General features: G+C 38.3%; 1 protein-coding gene across 2 annotated transcripts in view; it reads left to right on the top strand.

Moving 5' to 3' along the window:
* The window catches only part of Il23r (interleukin 23 receptor), a 91,286-nt gene that overhangs the window by 34,665 nt on the left and 35,184 nt on the right, over positions 1–21,437 (top strand). For both annotated transcript variants that reach the window (XM_031382102.1, XM_031382103.1), the window contains 2 exons: positions 4,481–4,637; positions 19,170–19,256. In XM_031382102.1, coding sequence (XP_031237962.1) covers positions 4,481–4,637; positions 19,170–19,256 — 244 coding nt within the window. The remainder of the gene's footprint in view (positions 1–4,480; positions 4,638–19,169; positions 19,257–21,437) is intronic.

The raw sequence follows: 21,437 nt of genomic DNA, 5'->3' as shown, positions 1-21,437 counted from the left end.
AAAAAAAAAAAAAAAAAAAAAAAAAAAAGACATTAAACAGAGAGTCCTAATTCTAATAGCATTTAATTATTGAAACCAACTGAGTTATAACTGTGTCATCTTTTTTTTCTTCACATTTAACTACCATAACATACTTACTTTTCATAACATACATACTTTTCATAACATACTTTAACCTTTTAACTTATTGTAATCTATTCTCATTTTGGGACAGTTCTTTACCTAACCATAAAAAGCTCATTTTCATACAAAGCATTTTCTTTTTGCTAAAATTTTCTTTACCAAAAGTATACTTTATTATCCATAAATATTTTTCATATGATTTTTTCTTGTTTTGTTTTATTTTTTAAAATCTCGAGAATACTTTTTGTCAATAAATTACATTTCAGCTGAAAACTCAGAAAATCATACTACATCATAGGAACTAATTATTGTCTGGTGATTTGAATATGCTTGGCCCAAGGAGTAACACTGTTAGGAGGAGTGGCCTTGTTGAAGTAGATGTGGCCTCTTAGAGGAAGTGTGTCACTGTGGGCACAGGCAATGAGACCCTTCTCCTAACCACATGGGAGCCAGTCTTTTCCTAATGGCCATCAAATGAAGATGTAGAACTACTTCTGAACCATACCTGTCTGGATGATGCCATGCTCCCTCCTTGATGATAATGGACTGCACCTCTGAACCTGTAAACTAGCCTGTTATAAGAGTTGTGTTGGTCATGGTGTCTGTTCACATCAGTAAAACCCTAACTAAAACATTATGCAAAGTACATCATAATGGAGAAATTATATTTTTAAGGTAAATAAAATTAAGGCTCCCTATAACCTACAAGATGTCTCTATCTTTAAACTAAAAATTCTTTATTCCAAAATGTTCATGTGCATATACATATTTAAGCATATGCATTCATTCACATGTTCACATCTTAAAAATCAGCCATCAAGTATTTAAAATATAGTGGCCATGGATCTTGTTATTTACATCATTTGGAAGATAGACATTATAGGTCATATAAGATAGATTAAAAAACCCTTAGAAACACATGAAATCTGATCAGCATATGACAACAAACTTAAGTAATATGTAACGGTATGTTTAACCACTGAGAAGGCAAAGGGTTGAGTGACCCTTTCTAAATCTTCTGTATGAAGTGTTCAAACAAGCATGTCAGGAAAGAGGACTTCCATCATGAGAGGTTCCTTCATCCCACCAGTCTCCTACTTAATTTTTTTTACTTTATATATTTTGTCAGTTGAACATAAACCAGCTTTTTCTTAAATGTAATTGAGAAGGAGGCTGGTAGCAGAACAACATAACACCATGTGGGTCCTAATATAGTTTCTCAGGGTAAAACATGGACTCACTTTGGTAAGAAGTTAGCAAAGAGGGAGAAATGGACTCCCAATTACAGAAAGATTGAGAATGTGAATGTGTTTTGGTCTGGCCCATGAAGAAACTGCAGGTAGTGGCTGGTGCATGTTTTACTAGAAAAGTAGTGGTGGGTTCTGCGATGTGCAGCCCTGAAGATGGAGTGGGGCACCTATAATAATCCACACAAGAAAGGTACAGACCACCGCACTGGTTAAGCCAATTAAAAGTACATGAGTCCTTTATTAGCCAGTGACCAAGAGAAGTCTCATGCCTCAAAGTGTCTTTGTGCCAAAGCTCAGGGGTACAGCTTTTTTTAAAGGCATAAGTCACAAAGACCATCATTTACATCAAAGTTAGATGAGGGTCAGAGTAACCTTGAAACATTCACATCTGACAGAATATAATAATTAATTTAGACAGAATTACAATTATTTTTTTACTTTTACCTTCCTCAGTTATTTTAGTTTATTATTAAGTTTGTATGAACATTAATTATCTTGATTAATACATCTGGACCAACGGATAAGGTCATGGAAATCTCAAATGCGTTGCCAAGGTAAATGTGACTATTGTGTGGGTAGAAAGCCCAGAACTGTCTAAGAAAACACAAAATGGAGTCAAGACAAGATGGGGATACCTTACCTGAATGGAGGGAGATAGGGAATAACTACACTGTGAGCATGAGCACCTAGCCAAGTCTAAGAGAAATGAGGAGGCTTTTAGGAAGATCCCGGAGAGCCAGAAAGTAGAAGCCTGAGCCACCATGTGTCAGAGGAGACAGATAAAACCCAAGTGTGGCACTGGAGAAGCCGGAGGTTTTGTCATCTGAGCAAAGCAAAGAGTTAGGCTAGGCATGAAGCTAGCAACTGCGGAAAAGTTAGTCTCCAACCAGCCGGAGGAAGAGGCTTTCTGGGCAGAGAGCTTTTGTGTGGAGAATACAGTAAAGAAAAGCAGAGATGAAAAAGAGGTATTTCAGAGGTAGAAAAGACATCTGCTACAGGAATCTTTGAACCATTTGTCATTATACTATACAAAATCTAGGTCTGTACAAATGTTTACATCAAGGGAACTATGTTTACACCATTAAAAGCCATTGTTTAATTTATTTTTCTGTGAAGAGATGTTATAAAAGAAAACTGGTTATTTGGATATGATCCCTCCCTCTGGTTAAAGCACCCAAAAGGAGAATCCTAGGTGGGCAAGAATGGACAAGAATGAGCTGTGTCCATTATGAGGCTTGGTGAGTGAGTCAAGCAAGTGGAGACAAGTGAGGGAACCCTGCACTGCTCTGCTTCTTGATCTCCTCCCAAAAGTGTGGCCATTGACACACCCAGAAAAAGAAGCTGAGTTTTCGCATCCCTAAACTGAACAATGGGCTCTAACCCAAGCTCAGAGGAGGCACCTGCCTTAAACATTAACTTTTACTTGGTTGGTCCACAGATAGCAGTTGTCCCAAAGATGAGTTTTACCAAAGGAAGACAGAGGCCAGTGTAGGGTGAGGAGAAGCAGCAGTAATGTACTGGCTGGTTTTGTATGCCAACTTGACACAGGCTGCAGTTATCACAGAGAAGGGAGCTTCAGTTGGGGAAGTGCCTCCATGAGATCCAGCTGTGGGGCATTTTCTCAATTAGTGATCAAGGGGGTAGGGCCCCTTGTGGGTGGTGCCATCTCTGGGCTGGAGGTCTTGGGTTCTATAAGAGAGCAGGCTGAGCAAGCCAGGGGAAGCAAGCCAGCAAGAAACATCTCTCCATGGCCTCTGCGTCAGCTCCTGCTTCCTGACCTGCTTGAGTTCCAGTCCTGACTTCCTCTGGTGATCAACAGCAATGTGGAAGTAAGCCGAATAAATCCTTTCCTCCCCAACTTGCTTCTTGATCATGATGTTTGTGCAGGAATAGAAACCCTGACTAAGACAAGTAAGTGTAGAGGGCCCAATGGGCTCCCAAAGGGAAATCAGCTGAGCCCCGTCGTGGCTTTTAGGCACCATTATGAAAGGTTTCGGGTTAGGAGCTTAAGGTGCACACTGAAGATGAATTTTCTGTGGAAAGTTCAGACCCATGAGGTAGCGGGTGTGCCTCCTCATACGTGCTTCAAAGATATGGGAAGGTTTAGAGCGACGCTTTGAGTCAATGCATGCAGCTGCCTCCAATTTTCAGCAGCAGGAGGAGAAGAGGTCTTGTATTTTGAGGAAGGAATAAGTGACCTTGAGGATATGAGGAGAGTAAGAAGGGGAACTCATTTAGCTAGTATGTTTCTATCACTCTTTCAAAGTAGATAAAACTCCTTCTTGATCAAGTGAATAGACTCTCTGGCTGGGTAGAGATGTCGCATTCCATTTGTGCGGAGTCAATCACTTTTAGCTACAGCACTAGTTCTCACCCTTCCTATACAGGAAAGCAGAGCTCTGAAAATGCAACAGGAAAGAAACAGGAAATAGCTCAGGGATATTTTCAGAGTTCACCTTTCTTGAATGTTTTACTTTTTCTCAATTGCTTGTACCCACATGTTCATACATGTTATACAGTTTATATAAATCTCCAATAAGGATCAACTTAACAATTTAGCTTCTGAGTATTTTTTTCTAATTTTTTCCCAAACAAATGAGATATTTTCATCATTCAGGGAAATTACTCATATAAAGATTCAATTCTTGCCCTGAATTCAACCTCCAGCACTAAGTAACTGGGCAACTAACTGTGCATCCCAAAAATCACACTCCTAGGAGGTGGGGAATAAAACGAACCAGAGTTCAAGATTATCCTCAGCTACATACTGTTTGCAGCCAGCCTGTACTTCATCAGACCCTAACACAAAAAAGAAAAAAAAAAAGAAACCAATTACAAAGGAAGAATATGATTCATTAAAATTCCCAGGGGGAACACCTATTCCAAAGTGTAAAATGTATGATACTTTGGAATTTCTGGAGATTTCTAAGCTTGTCAAATATAAACCAGTATGGTTAATTTTAAAGCCTGCTTGTGGCTGTGTATATATAATGGAGAGTGCTCTACTCTTGCTTGCTTTCTCTGGCTCTTGGAAGTACCCAGACTCTAGAAGGTGTGCCACAGGTCTTCCAACACCTCACTTCACTTCCACTGTGCATCTATTTTAGGTTAAAGAATTTGACACCAATTTCACGTATATGCAGCAGTCAGAATTCTACCTGGAGCCAAACAGCAAGTATGTATTTCAAGTGCGATGTCAAGGAACTGGTAAAAGAAACTGGCAGCCTTGGAGTTCACCCTTTGTCCACCAAACTTCCCAGACAGGTGGGTATGATCCAATACTGTGTTCTCTGAAGCTTTCCTTTTGATCTCTCTTTTCTTAGCATTCTTTCAGCTTGCTTGCTACCATTGAGAAAAGCAATTCTGTAGAGAATAATAACATTGAAATCAGCAGTCATTGAAATTAGCTTTTTTTAAAATTAGATGTTTTCTTTATTTACAATATCTCCTTTCCCAGGTTCCCCTCCAAAAGAAAAAAAGAAAAAGAAAATAAGAAAAAAATAAAAATAAAAAACCAAAAACTAAAACAATCTCCTGTTCCCTCCCCTCTCTCCCTGCTCACCACCCTACCCTCTCCCACTCCCTGGCCCTGGCATTCCCCTACATTGGGGCATAGAACCTTCACAGGGCCAAGGTCCTCTCCCCCCATTGATGACCAACTTGGCCATCCTCTGCAATACACATGCTGCTGGAGCCATGAGTCCCCTCATGTGTACTCTTTGGTTGGAGTTTAGTCCCTGGGAGCTCTGAGGGTACTAAGTTAGTTCATATTGTTGTTCATGCTAACGGCTGCAAATCCTTCAGCTCCTTGGATCCTTTCTCTAGCTCCTTCATTGAGAGCCTGTACTCAGTCCAATGGTTGGCTGTGAGCCTCTACTTCTGTATTAGTCATGTACTGTCAGAGCCTCTCAGGAGACAGCTATCTCAGGCTCCTGTCATCCAGCACTTGTTGGCATCCACAATAGTGTCAAGATTTGATGACTGAATATGGGTAGGATTCCCAGTTGGAGCAGTCTCTGAATTGTCCTTCCTTTAGTCTCTGCTCCAAAGTTAGCCTCTACAACTCCTTGCATGGGTATTTTGTTCCCCCTTTTAAGAAGGAACAATGTATCCTCATTTTGGCCTTCCTTCTTCTTGAGTTTCTTATGGTTTGTGGTTTGTACTTTGTGTATTCTGATCTTCTAGGCTAATATCCACTTATCAGAAAATGCATACCGTGTGTGCTCTTTTGTGATTGGATTACCTCACTCAGGATGATATTCTCCAGATCCATCCATTTCCCTAAGAATTTCATAAATTCATTGTTTTTAATAGCTGAGTAGTACTCCATTGTATAAATGTACCACATTTTCTGTATCCATTCCTCTGTTGAGGGACATCTGGGTTGTTTCCAGTTTCTGGCTTTTATAAATAAGGCTGATAAGAACATAGTGGAGCATGTGTCCTTATTGCATGTTGGAGCATCTTCTGGGTATATGCCCAGGAGTGGTATAGCTGGCCCCTCTGGTAGTACTATGTCCAATTTTCTGAGGAACCACCAAACTGATTTCCAGAGTAGTTGTACCAGCTTGCAATTCCACCAGCAATGAAGGAGTGTTCCTCTTTCTCCACAATCTTGCCAGCATCTGCTGTCATCTGAGTTTTTTATCCTAGCCATTCTGACTGGTGTGAGGTGGAATCTCAGGGTTGTTTTGATTTGCAGCTTTTAAAAGTTGACAATTTGTGAAATGGCTTAAACCACCTGGTAAGGCTTAGGCTTCAATACACTCACCCACTTCGCTCCCTACAAAGGGTTCTTGATTCCACACACCATTGGGGTGACAACTCTTACACTGATTTTCTAACACTCTTTGTTTTGAAAAGTATAATTGAGTTACTATACATATACACACACACATATATATATTTTTAAAAAACTTTTCAAAAAAATCAAATAATGTGAATAAACACTAATTATCAATATACTAACAACAACAAAAAAAAGAACTAAAAAGACTTAACCATGGGATTAAAGGCTTCTCAAAAAGACCTTGCTGATAGATATTTAAAAGATTTCCTTCCTATTATTAATCATTACACATGCATACATTGAATCATGCCACGCAATAATGCCTTCTTAGTAAAATAGATTTCAATTGTAAGCAAGGGACAAAGTCAATCAATTATAATTCTCCTTATATTCTGGAAGGCATCCATGAAGCAGAGGTAAGCCTTTTATGTAGAGTTTATATGCCAGGCTTTTTTTGTTTCCCAGGAAGCTTAATTATGCTCACATCATAAATGACATCATCCTTACTGTAACAGCTTGATAACTGTGATTTGTGATTTCAAGTGGAAGAAGCCAGACAACCCAAGTTCCTTTGGCGCCCCCTGATGTCCAAATCTTAGAGCTACATTATTAAAAGAATAATTTTAAAGTTACTTCTTTTTTGGAAGTTGTTTAATTTATTCGATCTTAACTTGATATTGGTAAAACTTCTTGAGACTTTACATAGAATATAAAATATATATATTTGGTAATTAAATTATTTTTAATTTTATTATATTTTGGTTTATAGTGTATAAGTGTTTTGTTTACATGTTTGTCTGTTTGTGCCTGATGGCTTACCTCAAACTGGAGCTATGAATGGTTGTGTGTGCTGGAAATTAAACCCAGATCCTCTGGATGAGCTCTTAACTACTGATCCATTTCTCTAGCCACAAGTAACCCGATTCTTTTTAAATAAGTACTCAAATGAGTATAATTAAGCATAATTTACTTAAATTGGCAAAGTACTGATCTCTATAAGCTTGGTTTTTTTCTACATTCATCATATTTGGGTGTGTAATCAGCACCATTTTGTGAATATATAACCTGAATCATGTTTGATGGACAGCACATTGCTCGTGGGTCATTGCACTGGGTTGCTCAAATGCTGAGAATTCTCACCACTGCTCAGGAGTCTCATCTTTGTTGTTGTAGTTCAGTTCTGTCAAAGTGGAAGGGCAGATAATCTGGCCCCTCTACAGATTAAGGGTAGGCCAACAAATGTGTGTGTGTGTGTGTGTGTGTGTGTGTGTGTGTGACTAGTTTATTTGTTTGTTTAGACAGAGTATTATTCTGTAATACAAGGTTGTCTTTAACTTGTGATATCCTCCTGCCTCAGCCATCCAAGTGCTGTAATTACAGGTATTAGTCATTATATTCAACACAAATGTTTAAGGACAAAGGTTCTCCATCTAGGGTAGAAGGGAATAAGAACCTACAAAATCTAAGCTTAAAGTTTCTTACTTTATAAGGCAAAATTTCACTTAAAAGGCAAAATAACATTCAAATTTAAATATTTATACATTCCACACATTAGCTAAAAGGAGCCACAGTTGATTCTTTTGTTATATATCCTTTCTGTGATACATTAAATGAGAAAAAGCAAAAATACCAGAGAAAGTAAAAATATTAAAACTCAAATATATATTTTCTTCTTTGCAAACACAATGTAAGTTTATTTATTATATGGCTTAGAATTATGTACTACTCACATTATATTTCCTATACACTTACATTTTTCTGATTTCTATTGCAATATGTTCTAGATTGTTTATGTAGTCTACCTTGCTGAGTTTTTATGGCCACACATTATTCTTGTTTGTAGATATACTATGATTTATTTAATCATTCCCTTCTCTTTTTTTCTGAGATTTTTAATTTATGTTTGTGGATGTTTTGCCTGCATATGTGTCTGTGCACCACATGCGTGCAGTACCTAAGGAGGCCAGAAGAGGATATCTGATCCCTTGAAATTCGGAGTTAATATGTATATAACATGTGGATGCTGTGAATACACCCTGACTCCTCCAGAAGAGCAGTGCTCTTAAGTGCTGAGCCATCTCTCCAGCCCCCATTTTCTTATTTAAACAAAATTTCAGCTCTTTCATCATTATCAGTAAGCTTTTAAAAACAGATTTGCGTTTAAACTTTTGTTTCTTATGTCTAAAAAAGAATTACTAAATTAAGAGTTAGGCAAATTTGATGCTGGGAAGATAGGTTGGTGAATAAAGTGCTTGCTGTGCAGGAATGAGGACACACAAAAGAGCCACGTGCAGCAGTGTGTATCTATAATCCCAGTGCTTGGATAGGGCAGAGATCAGCAGATCCTGGCCCCTGACTCACTAGCCAGTCTCGCCCATCCATGAGTTCCAGGTTCAATAAGAGATGCATGTCTCAAAGAAATAAGGGGAAGAGCAATAGAAGTCGGCACAGAATGTAAGCCTCAGGCTTCTACATACACATATATGAAAGAAAGTATCCTCACATACACAAGCACATACTCATACACAGCTACACCACACATATACTGTTAAACATACATTACCAGTACAGAAAGTAAAACACACACATAAACATGCAGACCACACATAGATTGAGCCACACCTGGTGTGGAGAGAGGGAGGGAAGAAGAATTTAGCACATTTTAAGATGTTGTCAAATTAGATTTTTTTATTCTATTAGTAATTTGATACTGTGGTTACATTATTTCCACTCTTATATCTCCTTTCTATCTCCTCTCTCCCTCTCAAGTTCATAACCCCTTCTTGTGCAGTCATATATTTAAAGTTCGACTGGTGTGTGTGTGTGTGTGTGTGTGTGTGTGTGTGTGTGTGTGTGGTGTGTGTGTTGGGTGTGTGTGAATCCATTCTACCAAATCCATTCAGTGTCACACTTACGTATTCTTTGGAGCTGACCATTTGAGATGGATAGCTTATTAGGGAGCTTACCTCAAAAAACACCTAATTTTCCCTCCCTCAAAACCATTGCTTGCCCTTGGCTCTTCATTTAGGAGTAGGGTCTTATGAAATTTCCTTAATCCACACTGGCACATCAACCAGTGTACTGGTTATGCAGGTCTTATTTATGCAGCCATGTTGTTGAGAGACCATGGAAGCAGACCCTGTCTAGAAGATACTACTTTGCAGCAGACATCTTGGTTTTCTAGATCTCACAATCTCTCTCCTCCCTTTTCCACCATGTCTTCTGAGATTTAGGTACTGGGGTTGTGGTATAGATATACTAATTGGGACCGTGCACCCCATGGTCACCTAGTCTCAGCATTTTGACACAGTGGATCCCTGTGGTAGTCTCCATCTGTTTTGAAAGGAGTTTCTTTAGTGAGGCCTACAAGCTACACTAATCTGTGGTTCTAAGGAGAAGTGCTTAGAAATAGTTCGAAGCTCTATTGACTTAGAAAAATTATAGTAGTAGTTGCTAAAAAAATTTTTTTAGTAAATCCCTATTAACTTTTTAAGGAATCCATAAAAACAGTTTATTATTGTATTAATTAAACATTATTTATAATGGCATTCATTATAAGTGCTTAAGAACATCAGCAAGCAGTACAACCACTCTGAAAATCAGTTTGGTGGTTCCTCTGGAAATTGGACATGGTTTACTAAAGGACCCAGCTATACCATTCCTGGGCATATACCCAGAAGATGCTCCAACATGTAATAAGGGCACATGCTCCACTACATTTGTAGCAGCCTTATTTATAATAGCCAGAAACTGGAAACTACCCAGATGTCCCTTAACAGAGGAATGGATACAGAAAGTGTGGTACATCAACACAATGGAGTACTACTCAGCTATTAAAAACAATGAATTTATGAAATTCTTAGGGAAATGGATGGATCTGGAGAATATCATCCTGAGTGAAGTAACCCAATCACAAAAGAACACACATGGTATGCACTCTCTGATAAGTGTTATTAGCCCAGAAGTTCGGAATACAGGAAGAATAACCCACAAACCACAAGAAACTCAAGAAGAAGGAAGACCAAAATGTGGACATTTCATTCCTTCTTAAAAGGGGAAACAAAATACCCACAGAAGGATTTGCAGAGCCTAACTATGGAGTAAAGACTGAAGGACAAGCCAGCCTAATATAGCTATCTCCTGAGAGGCTCTGACAGTACCTGACTAATACAGATGTAGAGGCTCACAGCCATCCATTGAACTGAGTACAGGGTCCCCAATGAAGGAGTTAGAGAAAGGACCAATGGAGCTGAGGGGTTTGCAGCCCCTTAGGATGAACAACAATATGAACTAACTCCTACCTTCAGAGCTCCCAGGGACTCAACCACCAACGAAGGACTGCACATGGTGGGACTGATTGTTTTGACAGCATGTGTATAGTAGAGGATTGCAAACTTGATCATCAATGGGAGGAGAGGCCCTTGGCCCTGTAAAAGTTCTGTTTCCCAGCGTAGGGCAATGCCAGGGCCAATAAGGGGGAGAGGGTAGGGTAGCAAGCATGGGGAAGGGGGAGGCATCAGGGGCTTGTTCTTGTTGATTTTGTTTGTTTGTTTTTTGGAGGGGAAACTGGGAAAGGAGAAATCATGACATATAAATAAAGAAAATATCTAATTAAAAAAGACAGTAGAAAAAAAAGAACATCAGCAATCAAAGGACACAAAAATCTATACCTTGGAGAAGTTTTATTGTAAAGAAGATAGAAAAGAATAATTACATAACAAATTCCTTTGCCTTATAAGTACACATACAAATAGAACAGGAAGAAGCAATCTACACAGATGAAGATGACATGATTTGTGACTGAAAAGAAAAAAATTCTGTTGCCATGAAATTACTTTGGTTTGCTTGATAATTAAGGTCTTTTTCAACAGCTAAACTTTAAGTAATTAAGAGTTTATTATTAAAAAAGTACAGTTGAAGCAATAATGTCCCTTCCATAGAGGATTTTCCTGATTTATTTTCTAAAATTATTACTTGTATATCACTGATTTCAAAAATTATATCCAGCTAGGCTACAGGCATTTCATTGTATTGCTGCTCTCTGAAGAGAATGTTTTCCTTGCCTTTAAAGCCTGCTCTTGGGCAGTGGGCATTGGCTGCACATGCCTATAATCCTATCACATGGGAGACAGGAGGATTTTGAGTTCAAGTCCAGCCTAAGTTATGTAGTGAGAGCCTGCCAATGAATGAATGAATGAATGAATGAATGAGTGAGAAGGATACAAGCAGCCAAATGTTGGTCTGAGGCTGAGATAGTGGTCCAGTTGTAGAGCACTTGGCTGTTTGGTTTCAGTCCTCAGGACTGCCAACTATAACAAACGTTTAAAAAGAAAACCCACTTCAAAGAGAAACTGAAACAGCTCATTTATAGTAAGAGTTAGATGTCATTTCTTTTTACTTTTACTGGAAAGCAAAGCTTTATACAAAAAAAAAGAAGAAGAAAAGAAAAGAAAAGAAAAAGAAAAAAAAAGGCCAATCAATTCCTCAGAATAGAAAGTCAGTCTTTAGCACACCCACAGGGGAAGTTTTTCTGGTTAGACAACCATTCTCCTTTGTTCTTGCATATTCTCAAGAGGTCACATAGTAAGACTGGGTGTCTTCAGAATATTAAATAATAGCTAACCTTTCTTGGCTATTAGTATGGGTGGGGCCCTGTGTAAGCATTTTACCTATGAATTGTCCTTTATTGTCATAGTCCTATAAAAGCAGCATGATCATGTTTCCCATGTGGATAAAAGCAATGAGACCTAAACACTTGCTGAAAGTTACAAAACTGGTGAATAGCCAAGTCCTGGCTCCGCTCGGGCTGTGGGTTCCAGAACAGCTATGCTGTTTACCTTCCCCAGAGACCTAGCAATGGCCTGCATCAACCCCATCCCAGCCACTTGTCCACATGCTATGATCATGTCAATAATGGAACCACGCCAACAGAGTTTTCTTTCCAATGGAGGGCTCACTATGAAAATGCACAACTGAGAAAATAAGATGCCATCAACTCCTTCAAACCTTGTCATAACTACATGAGGAAGCAGGCTTAAATTGAGGTGATGATAATGAAACCACGGGACCAAAACCCTTGACATGGTATAAAGAAGGAAGTGGTCTGAGAGACACACGGGGAAGGTAGACGTTGTTTGAGGCAGGATAGTCGTGCTCAATTTATAATAAGTTTTCCAAGCTAGTCTCAGTCAAGTAAATTATCTCAAGTACAGTGTTTCTCAGAGTGGGAGCCCTGAGCCAGTTGCATTGGAAATGCCTGTACTGATCCCAGAACCTAAGTGTAAGAACCAGTGTTCTAAACGACAGAGTGACCATCAAGATAGAGAAGTGCTGGGTGTGGTGGCTATACCTGTAATTCTAGACAGAGGCATGAGTTTCACCAGACTTCATGGACAGGCTGGACATCATAGTGAACTCTAAGCCAGCCTGAAATATATAATGAGACCCATCCTCCCACCCCAACAATAGAGAGAATTACTAGTTACCAATCATCCCAGGTTTAGTTTCCAGCTCTCGATGTTCAGTGTTCCCAGCTTCTTCTTTGGTTCCTTAGCTAAAAAACAAAGGCAACACCATCTAAACGAGACCAACCACAAGAGAGATGGTACTCAGAACAGAGATGCCAGGTTGGGTTTTCAGGGACTCAAGCGTCTTGCTTATATAAATAAAAGATGGGCTCCCAAGGCCATATAGTCATCTACTACACACAATCCAGCATTTCTTCACATATTTTTAGAGTTCTCTGCTCTCCTTTCTAGGGTTTACGTTTGGTTTAATGATTTGCTTATGAGCACTGGACTTATCTGGTCTCCGCTTGCAAAAAAAACAATGGAGGCGATGCCTCTGTGCCTTCAATGAGATCTGTCAGCTAGGTTCAGCTGTATTATGAAAGTGGGCTTTGTGGGAAAGCCTAAGCAAAAGTCAACAAACAGCTCTGCAACATGGTCACTGGTGGAAGTGTTTTTGTAAGCAGCAGTCATTGGCAAGAGGCCTTGAAGGCAGATTGGGGCTCTACTGCTTAGTGTCTTCAATACAGAACACCCAGCATAGGTTAAAAAAAAAAAATACCTGGGAGACACAAGTATGGAACCCTGTTTTAGTAATAACAGGCTTCAGTGGCTATTTGAGAATCTCAACAATTCTCTCTGGTACTGCCTGACCACTTTCCTGGGAGTCTGCCCATGTAGGCCTTCTTGGCAGCCTGGGTTCTGCACAGGTCTGTGCTCAGGAATGGTATCCATACGACCATCTCTGCCACATCTGGTTTCATCTGGCTATGAGGCCTCAGTGAGACTCAGAACCACTGAGGGCTTCTAACCCACCAACCTGGAAAGCTGCTGTAGAAACCCCTAGGGTCTCTAAGCACAGAAAATACCTGAAATGAGAAAGACAATCTGTCAATAATTTGTAGCAAACCAATACTGAAAACCAAGTCATTTCCCTGAACACTGCTCTGTTGTACAGGCCTCTCTGTAATGGAAAAGGGCTCCAGTTTCATAATCCTTTTATGAAGTTAGAGCGCCAAAGGAAAAGCAGTAATTTCATAATGACTAATTAGTGCTTAAACTGCAACTTTCAGTAGAAGTTTCCCAGAGAAGACACCTATTTGGACGGTTTTCCAGAAGAAGGCAAGTGTGAGCAAGCTATGAAACTTCATTTCACTTGGTTCCTGTGAAGTTACTGGCTGTGACATCACCAGCTCAACTATTTAGGTGCTCATTAGTTCTTCAAGATTTTTAGTGCATAAAGAAGGGGAAACACATATTAATAGAATTCAGTGTATATACTATTAAATGTAATTGCAAACTTAGTAATACTGTACAAAATGTGCTTTCCAAATTTTCCCTCATTTATAATTAGAGATTTGTCATTCACACTTAAATGATGAATTACAATTTGTAGAGTCCTAGTTAATAAACTGTGAAACAAACGCAGTGTTCCTTGAAATATGAACCATTTTGGACTTCTTATTGAGGTCTTATCTTCTGGTAAACCACTGGCTTCTTCCTATTAAGTAACAACTCAAGAGTTCTGAAAGACTAGAGAGATTGCTCAGTGGGTGGGAATAGAAGCTGTTCTTCCCAAGGGGCTACTATACTAGACTATTCAGACTTAAGCACTGAGCTCCAAAATGAAGCTAGAACTTTGAAGAATCTTTAGCAACAGGTAAAATTCTTATCTCTAAAATTTTGGCATGCTTTGACTTCCAACCCTCATCTCTAGGTGCTCTACATGGCTTGGGAAATTTCCTGAACAGCGTCTTGTTTTCCTTTCTCTTATTCATTGCCACAACAAGATGCCTTTGCTCATCTTCCTTTTTCTCTGTAAGCTTATTTACATTGGAGGAATGCATGAATTAAGAGACTCCCATGGCAGTGTCTCTGAATACCTTAATATACATGGGCGATATGATCATTAATCTATGAAATAACTCTTGATCTGGCTTAGTCTTCCAGGTGTCATGGTGAGATTGTTGCTGGTATACCATTGTTTCTTCCTTGGGCTTCTAATGCCTGCCTGATGTTCTATGGTCAGTGTCTTCACTTTACCAATCAGTATATATACACGCTATACCAAATTTTTGCCCTTGGTCTGATGGTGTTGAATTCCACCATCACAGGTTCGCCTAGGGATAATAGCACTTAAATGCTGTTAAACCATTGAATTATTAAAATAATACTAGAAAGATAGGAACCAAGAGGAGACATATATATTTTAAGAAAATAGTAATGTGGAAAAGAAGATTACCTTTTTCTTTGACTCTTCTTTCTTTCAGAGAAAAAAAATAATAGAACAACATACATGTCTAAATTCTTAAAATACAGTCCTTAACTGATACAAAGACTAACAAAGGAAAAAGTAAGTAAAACAATCTTATAGATTGTTTGTGTTTGTGGGAAAAGAAACCCACTTATAGAAACACTGCCTTGAAAAATATTAGAGATATGGAGCTTGAGATATATGGAAAAGAATCAACAGATAAGAGAAGAACATCCATGTGCAATGACATTTGTCCCAAAGCTAACTATAATAGTAAGAATTTGAAGCCAATTTAAAAGTCCAACCTAGCAATAGAAAATGTTTTTGAGGCTTTAAGTTACATAAAACATGGTACTAGTGCTTTAGGTAAACTGTCTCATTATGGTAGTTTAAATGAGAATGGCCCCAATTACCTTATATGTTTGAATGTTTAGTCTCCAGTTATTGGAATTGTTTGCACATTAAAGGTGTGACCTCTAATGGAAGAGGTGAGCCCAAAGCTATCTGACTCTCTCTTTTCTCTCTGTCTCTCCTCAGTACTTGCAACTTGCAGGTGAGATGTTAGCTCTCAACTACTATTCTAAGATCCATACCTGGCTGCCTGCCACCATAGTTCCCACAATGACTCTCTGAAACTGTCAGCAAATCCTCGGCTAAATGTTTTCTTTTATAAGCTTCCTTGATTGTGGTGTCCCTTCACAGCAATAGAACAGTAACCAAGACATAAAAATTCCTGAGTGAAGCACGGCTGATTCCAGTTTTACTGTGAAGAGCACAAGTCACAAAGAAAGTTAATAATTTGTCTGGGATTATATAATTCCAAGTAGTAGGAGGAGCTAGGAGGAGCTAGGAGGAGGAGGAGGAGGAGGAGGAGGAGGAGGAGGAGGAGGAGGAGGAGGAGGAGCTAGGACCTGAACTACTTTATGTGAGTCAACAGTTTGTATTCAAAAATGTTTCCCAACAGGAATGTGATTGAATACTGTATTGTATGAGCATGATCAGTATTAAGAAATCATAAGTGTGTTTTGAGTAATTTTAATGAGAGAGTGCTCATTATATAATGCTGAATGAAAAAGACACATGGCAACATTATTAAAGCATATGGTCTCCAATAGGATACTGATGTGGAAACAATACTAAATATCTATTACAATAAGTATTTCTATATTTTGAAATCCTATATGCTCTCCATAATCTTCTGTACTTTCCTCACTTCCCATAATTAGTGTGTTTACTGAATGATCAAGAAAAACATCTGGAGAAAATAACTAGTCAGCTGAAGATTGAGTCAGTGCTTTAGTTCCATCATACACATTGTGCTATATTCAAGAGCCCCATGAGACCAGGAAGTGCTAATACACTGTGACTTGTCCCCAGAGAAGCAATGCTCTCTCTGTTGGGACCATACTGCTGGTGGGGCCACCACCCCAAACTGTCCTGATGCAAAAGTGAAACTCATGAGACTAGGGACCAGTACAAAGTAAATACAAAAACTAGGCAAGAAGTTCCACTCTTCAACTGCCCTGTAGGTGATATTAGCAAGCTGGTGACCATGTCTAAGTCTTCTTTCCATCATCCAGTAAACAGCATGCTTAGTTATGATGAAGTTTGAGACATGATTGTAAAGCTCAGAAGTGAGCGTGTGATGTCCACTATGTCACCTGAAACACATTGGAAGATACTGAATAGTTGCTTCACGGTGATGACAAACAGTTTGCCAGAGATGAACATAGAGTGAAAAGCCAAGGAGATCATTTGGCACCAAACCCTAAGAGACAAATAAAATACATCATTTCCAAAACCAGTCCTTTGGAGTATAGTTGGTTAATGTAGCCTGGTATTTGTTAGGCTCAAGAGTCTATTTATGCTCTGCTTTTTGCCAAAGGATCATGGACTATTCTTACTGAAAACAGTCTAACTTCTTTCCAGACACACTGTCTTCTAGGAGGATCACTCTTATTTTCAATGTCAGTATATGTCAACTACATCAAAAAAATCTTTCCAAATTAGAAATTATTTGGGCTTTTTTAGTATCCTCAAATCTATCCTGTGAAAATATACTAGTCATACAATGTAACACTTTACTGCAGGACAGAATTGTCCCAGTATTAGCAGAATCCCACAGGTAGTAAAGAAATAACAGAGACAGCATGAGGTTTTGCAGCATGTTAGCTATGGCCTGGTGGTTAAAGCAGACATAAACAATGTTTTACAGCTGTGAAAGAGTATGCGTGTGGCTTGCTATTTGTGAGTGAGTTTACATGTTAAAATACCTAAAAGTACCACAAAATACTAATAGCTTGTGAATTAAGAGGATAGAGTTGGGTTATTTTATCTCACACTTCTGTTTCCTGTTACAATACCTTCAACATAATTTTTGCTTTTATAATAAAAAAAATTTTAAGTATGACTTATAAAGAAACTAACTAGCCACTTGGTGGCAGTATAACATGGTGAATGTGTGACTTCGTTTCAGTCCTATGCTAAAAAAAAAATTGTCATAGACTTGATTTCTTCTCTGATAGTTCTGTTTATAAGTTATTTTATTCAGATATTTAATTCTTGTTAAAATTACTCTCTAATAATTAAGCACTCTTTTAAATGACTAGTTTAATTTAAATGTGTGTAACTCATTGATTTAAAGCTATGATAACAGACTCTAAAGGAAAATTGTATCTACTCATTAAGGCTAATAAATGTGAAATATAGTTATTTTCATATGATATAACTTTATAATGCAGTGAATTTTTCATTACCAAATCAACTGTAGTTTATACAACAAAATTATATTATATAGTAATAAAAGGCACAATTTATTATTTTTAAATAAAAATGATAGTTTTCACATAATAAAAGTAAAAATAAAATAACATCAATGTATGTTATAAACCTCTGCCTTTGCCAAAAGGGAAAATTATGCTGCATTTTAATGTTGTATTTCTACTTTTAAAATTCCAGAAGCATGTAACTGCAAGTTCTTCTTGAGTTGTAAGAATTATCTCTGCTCTCCTACATAAGCAAACCTGGCTGCTGGCCATGACTACATAACCTTCACCATTAGAATTTAGTAGAATCACTTGCTAGGGTGCAGAAGAAACTTAGCAAACATTGAGAGGCTCAAAACAATTTCTGATTGGCATAACTTACAGGAAATACTTTCCTCTTTCTGTCAAAACACAAGACAGACCTTACAGTTTCCTGATGCTTTCATCTTAAAATCTCCAGCCCATTGTATACAGAAAAACACCCTTAAGTTGCCAGCACACAGTTAGCTTTTTCAAATAACTCTAAAGGCCTATATAGGAATTTTTTCTTTGAATATGTGTTGTACATTTTTAAACAAGTATCCCATGAACCACACTTTATCCCATAAGCCTTTGGTGGCTTGACAACAGGAATATCTCAAGTTGTGTAAGACACTTTTTCAGAAGGTGAGTTTGAAAAGTGACACTGGAATAGCTGGATAGCTGGGGTCTGAGAAATGCTCAACTTAGATCCTCCTTCAGAGCTGTCTTCTGCCAAGGTTGAGGGTTGTTCCCATGAAGTCACCTTTGGCTGCTCTCGATTATTAGGAAGCTGGAGATGGGCAAACTTGCCCTGGAACACTTCTGAATTCAGATTTAAAGTAAATTAACTGCCAAGCCTTCTTACCCCACCCAGTTCTGAAGCTTTCATTACTGGGGCCCTGAAAGTGTAATGGCTAGACAGGACTGGCCAAGAACCACAGAGCAAGAAAGCAGCAGAGAAGAATTCTTAGTGACATCTTGCCTCTGTATTACAACACCAAAATATCTACTTATAAAAGTTCATCTTAGTGCAGCCAAGCCATAGCTTGTCCAAAGGCAGAGGTGACACAACTTAAACCATCAAAGAAGTTCAGGCTTCTTAGCATCACTAATTTGAAGAAACCAAGTAGGGACAAGTTATTGTGCATTTTTGTGGCAGGGTGGAATTTTTATCTTGGTATTGTCTTGGTATTTGTTGCCTAGAAACCAAGAGAAATTGCTAGCCACATTGGTATTTTAAAGCCTGCTGTAGTTTTTAACTGTCCATGCAGAAGTTCCTCCTCTGAGATGTAGTCACTGAAAAGGAAATAAGAAAATATACAGACTTGAGGCTTTATTTTGCCCACTGAAACTATTAGAATGACAAGTTTAATCATTTCCAAGCAAGAGAAGACTGTCTCAGGAGAGTGAGCCATCTGAATGCTAAGACCTAAAATGCTGACGCTCTTTCTTGTTTTTAAGTTTCCCAGGTTACAGCAAAATCATACCATAAACCTCAGAAGATTGAGATGCTCACAGCTACAATCTTCAAAGGACACCCCACTTCAGGTAAACACATACACACACACACACATACACACGTATGTTTATATCTATGTATGTACATGTGTATATTTACTGAGGCTTCCTCAGCTCCTCAGCAGATATCTTCTACACCAAAACTAATGTGTTAGTATTTCTTAGAAAAACAACAACCAGTTACTTTCTATGGGGAAATACTTGATTAAGTTCAAAATGTGCTTCCACTGAATGCAAGCCATAATTCAGAGGTGCCTGTCTGCTGTTGAAATGAGGTGGTTACATTGTCATTTCAGTAGTCTTTGGGTCTCAAGTCCCAAAGATGTCTTTTTAAAAATATGCCACCTACCCACCATGTGCTAGGGTTGTATATACATCATCTGTCAATCTCAAGAGCAACCTGTTGAGATAAATGCTGTGAATCTACTTCATAAATGGGAAAGCTGAAATTCAGAAAGGTTAAAAAATATTCAAATGTTCAAAGCTGTTAGAAATAATGCAAATATTACTCTTTTGATTTCCTTTAATTTGTTTGGGTTTTGTTTTGTTTTTCAAGACAGGGTCTCACACTGTAGCCCAGTTCCAAAATGTCCTAAAACTCACAGCAAGCCTCCTGCCTCAGCTTCCCAAATGCTGGGATTATGAGACACCACAGTCAGCCCTATTCTTTTAAGTACACATGTCTGAATTCTTTCTCTTAGATGAACCAGTTCCCATTTTATTTGCTATTATGGCTTGGTATGTTTTTTTTTAATTTTGTGGACACATCTAAATGTTTCAGGCACGTAAAAATATTAGGTAAAACTTTACAATGGGCAAATTTAACAAACCCTAAATTAAAATTTGCCATTAAAGCTTTGAGGCCTAAACAGAAAACAATAATAACTGTAGAATTCATATTTTTCTAAAGAGAACTTAAAAACTGCTGCTACGTGTATGTACAAAACTGGTTTATGTCACATGAACAGAATTATGATTTTGGTTTTGGTACTTTTTGATTCTCTTTGTACTCAGTTGTATATAACTTCCAAGTTCAGAATGAAAAGAAAGCTGTTTTGTATCAAACCATCTAAGCAAGAAATGTTATATTTAAAAACAGAAAAGAAAAAAAAGAAAAATTTGAGGCCTGACTATTTCACTAGTAAACTATTTACTGCCCAGCACATAAATCTAACAGGTCTTAAAGCACATAAAACTTTCAGGTTGTATTGATATTTTTGCACTTTTGTTAGTTTATTCAACAAATGTGTGTTAAGTAGCTATGTACCATGTAATGTTCTGGGTAATGAGAAATTAACAATGAAACAGAAGGACAAAGCTGGACATGGTGGTGTGTGTCTATACTACTAGCAAGGAGGAAGTGGAAGCAGAAAGCAATAGCTCAAAACTTAAGATACATAGCCGGTAAGAAGCCAGGATGGGCTACGTGAGACCTTGTCAAAGAAGGGGGCATGGAGGGATGGAGAGAGAGAGGAAGGAAGGAAGGAAGGAAGGAAGGAAGGAAGGAAGGAAGGAAGGAAGGAGAAAAACAAAGTCTTTGTCTTCATAAAGCTTCTGCTCTTGATAGATAGGTGAGAAAAACTACTAACAAAACAATAAAATGTTACATGTTACACAGAAACATGAAGCAGGGAAAGACACCCCTGTACAGATCCCTAATTGTAGACATGCACGTTGAAATTTCTGTGGAAATTTTGGAGGCTGGGGACTCATGGCTGCTCCATTAGATAGACAGTACTGTGTCATATAAAAAATAAAGTGTGAATCTCAAAAAGTTTGTAATTATTCCCCAAGGACACTGAACTGATGAATGGCAGAGTTCAATTTGGCTCTTGGTCCCCCCATCTCCTTATGCCATTTCTCCAGGCACCATGTTTCTTGATAATCCTTTCTCTAATTCTAAGCTCTAATGCTCAAGGATGTGTGGCAGCTTATAGCCTCATTAGTTGCTTAGAATGTTCAATAATAACTTTTTGGCCCTAGGAAAAAGTCTGAGTCTGTGAAAATCTGAAACAAACTAAAGTTCACAGGCCCCTGTCAGGCAGATGAGTTTAAAGATGAGAAAAGACAGTCCAGAGACACCCAGGTAAATGATGCACAGAAGCAACTAGTGTGGGGCCAGTAGCTCCTCAGTGTTAATTATTGAAGAAGAAGAAGAAGAAGGAGAAGGAGAAGAAGAAGAAGAAGAAGAAGAAGAAGAAGAAGAAGAAG

This window comes from Mastomys coucha, unplaced genomic scaffold (genome assembly GCF_008632895.1).
Source record: "Mastomys coucha isolate ucsf_1 unplaced genomic scaffold, UCSF_Mcou_1 pScaffold20, whole genome shotgun sequence".
Taxonomy (NCBI): Eukaryota; Metazoa; Chordata; class Mammalia; order Rodentia; family Muridae; genus Mastomys; species Mastomys coucha.
Note: the sequence above shows the minus strand (reverse complement) of the source record. Positions and strands in the feature narration are given on the sequence as shown.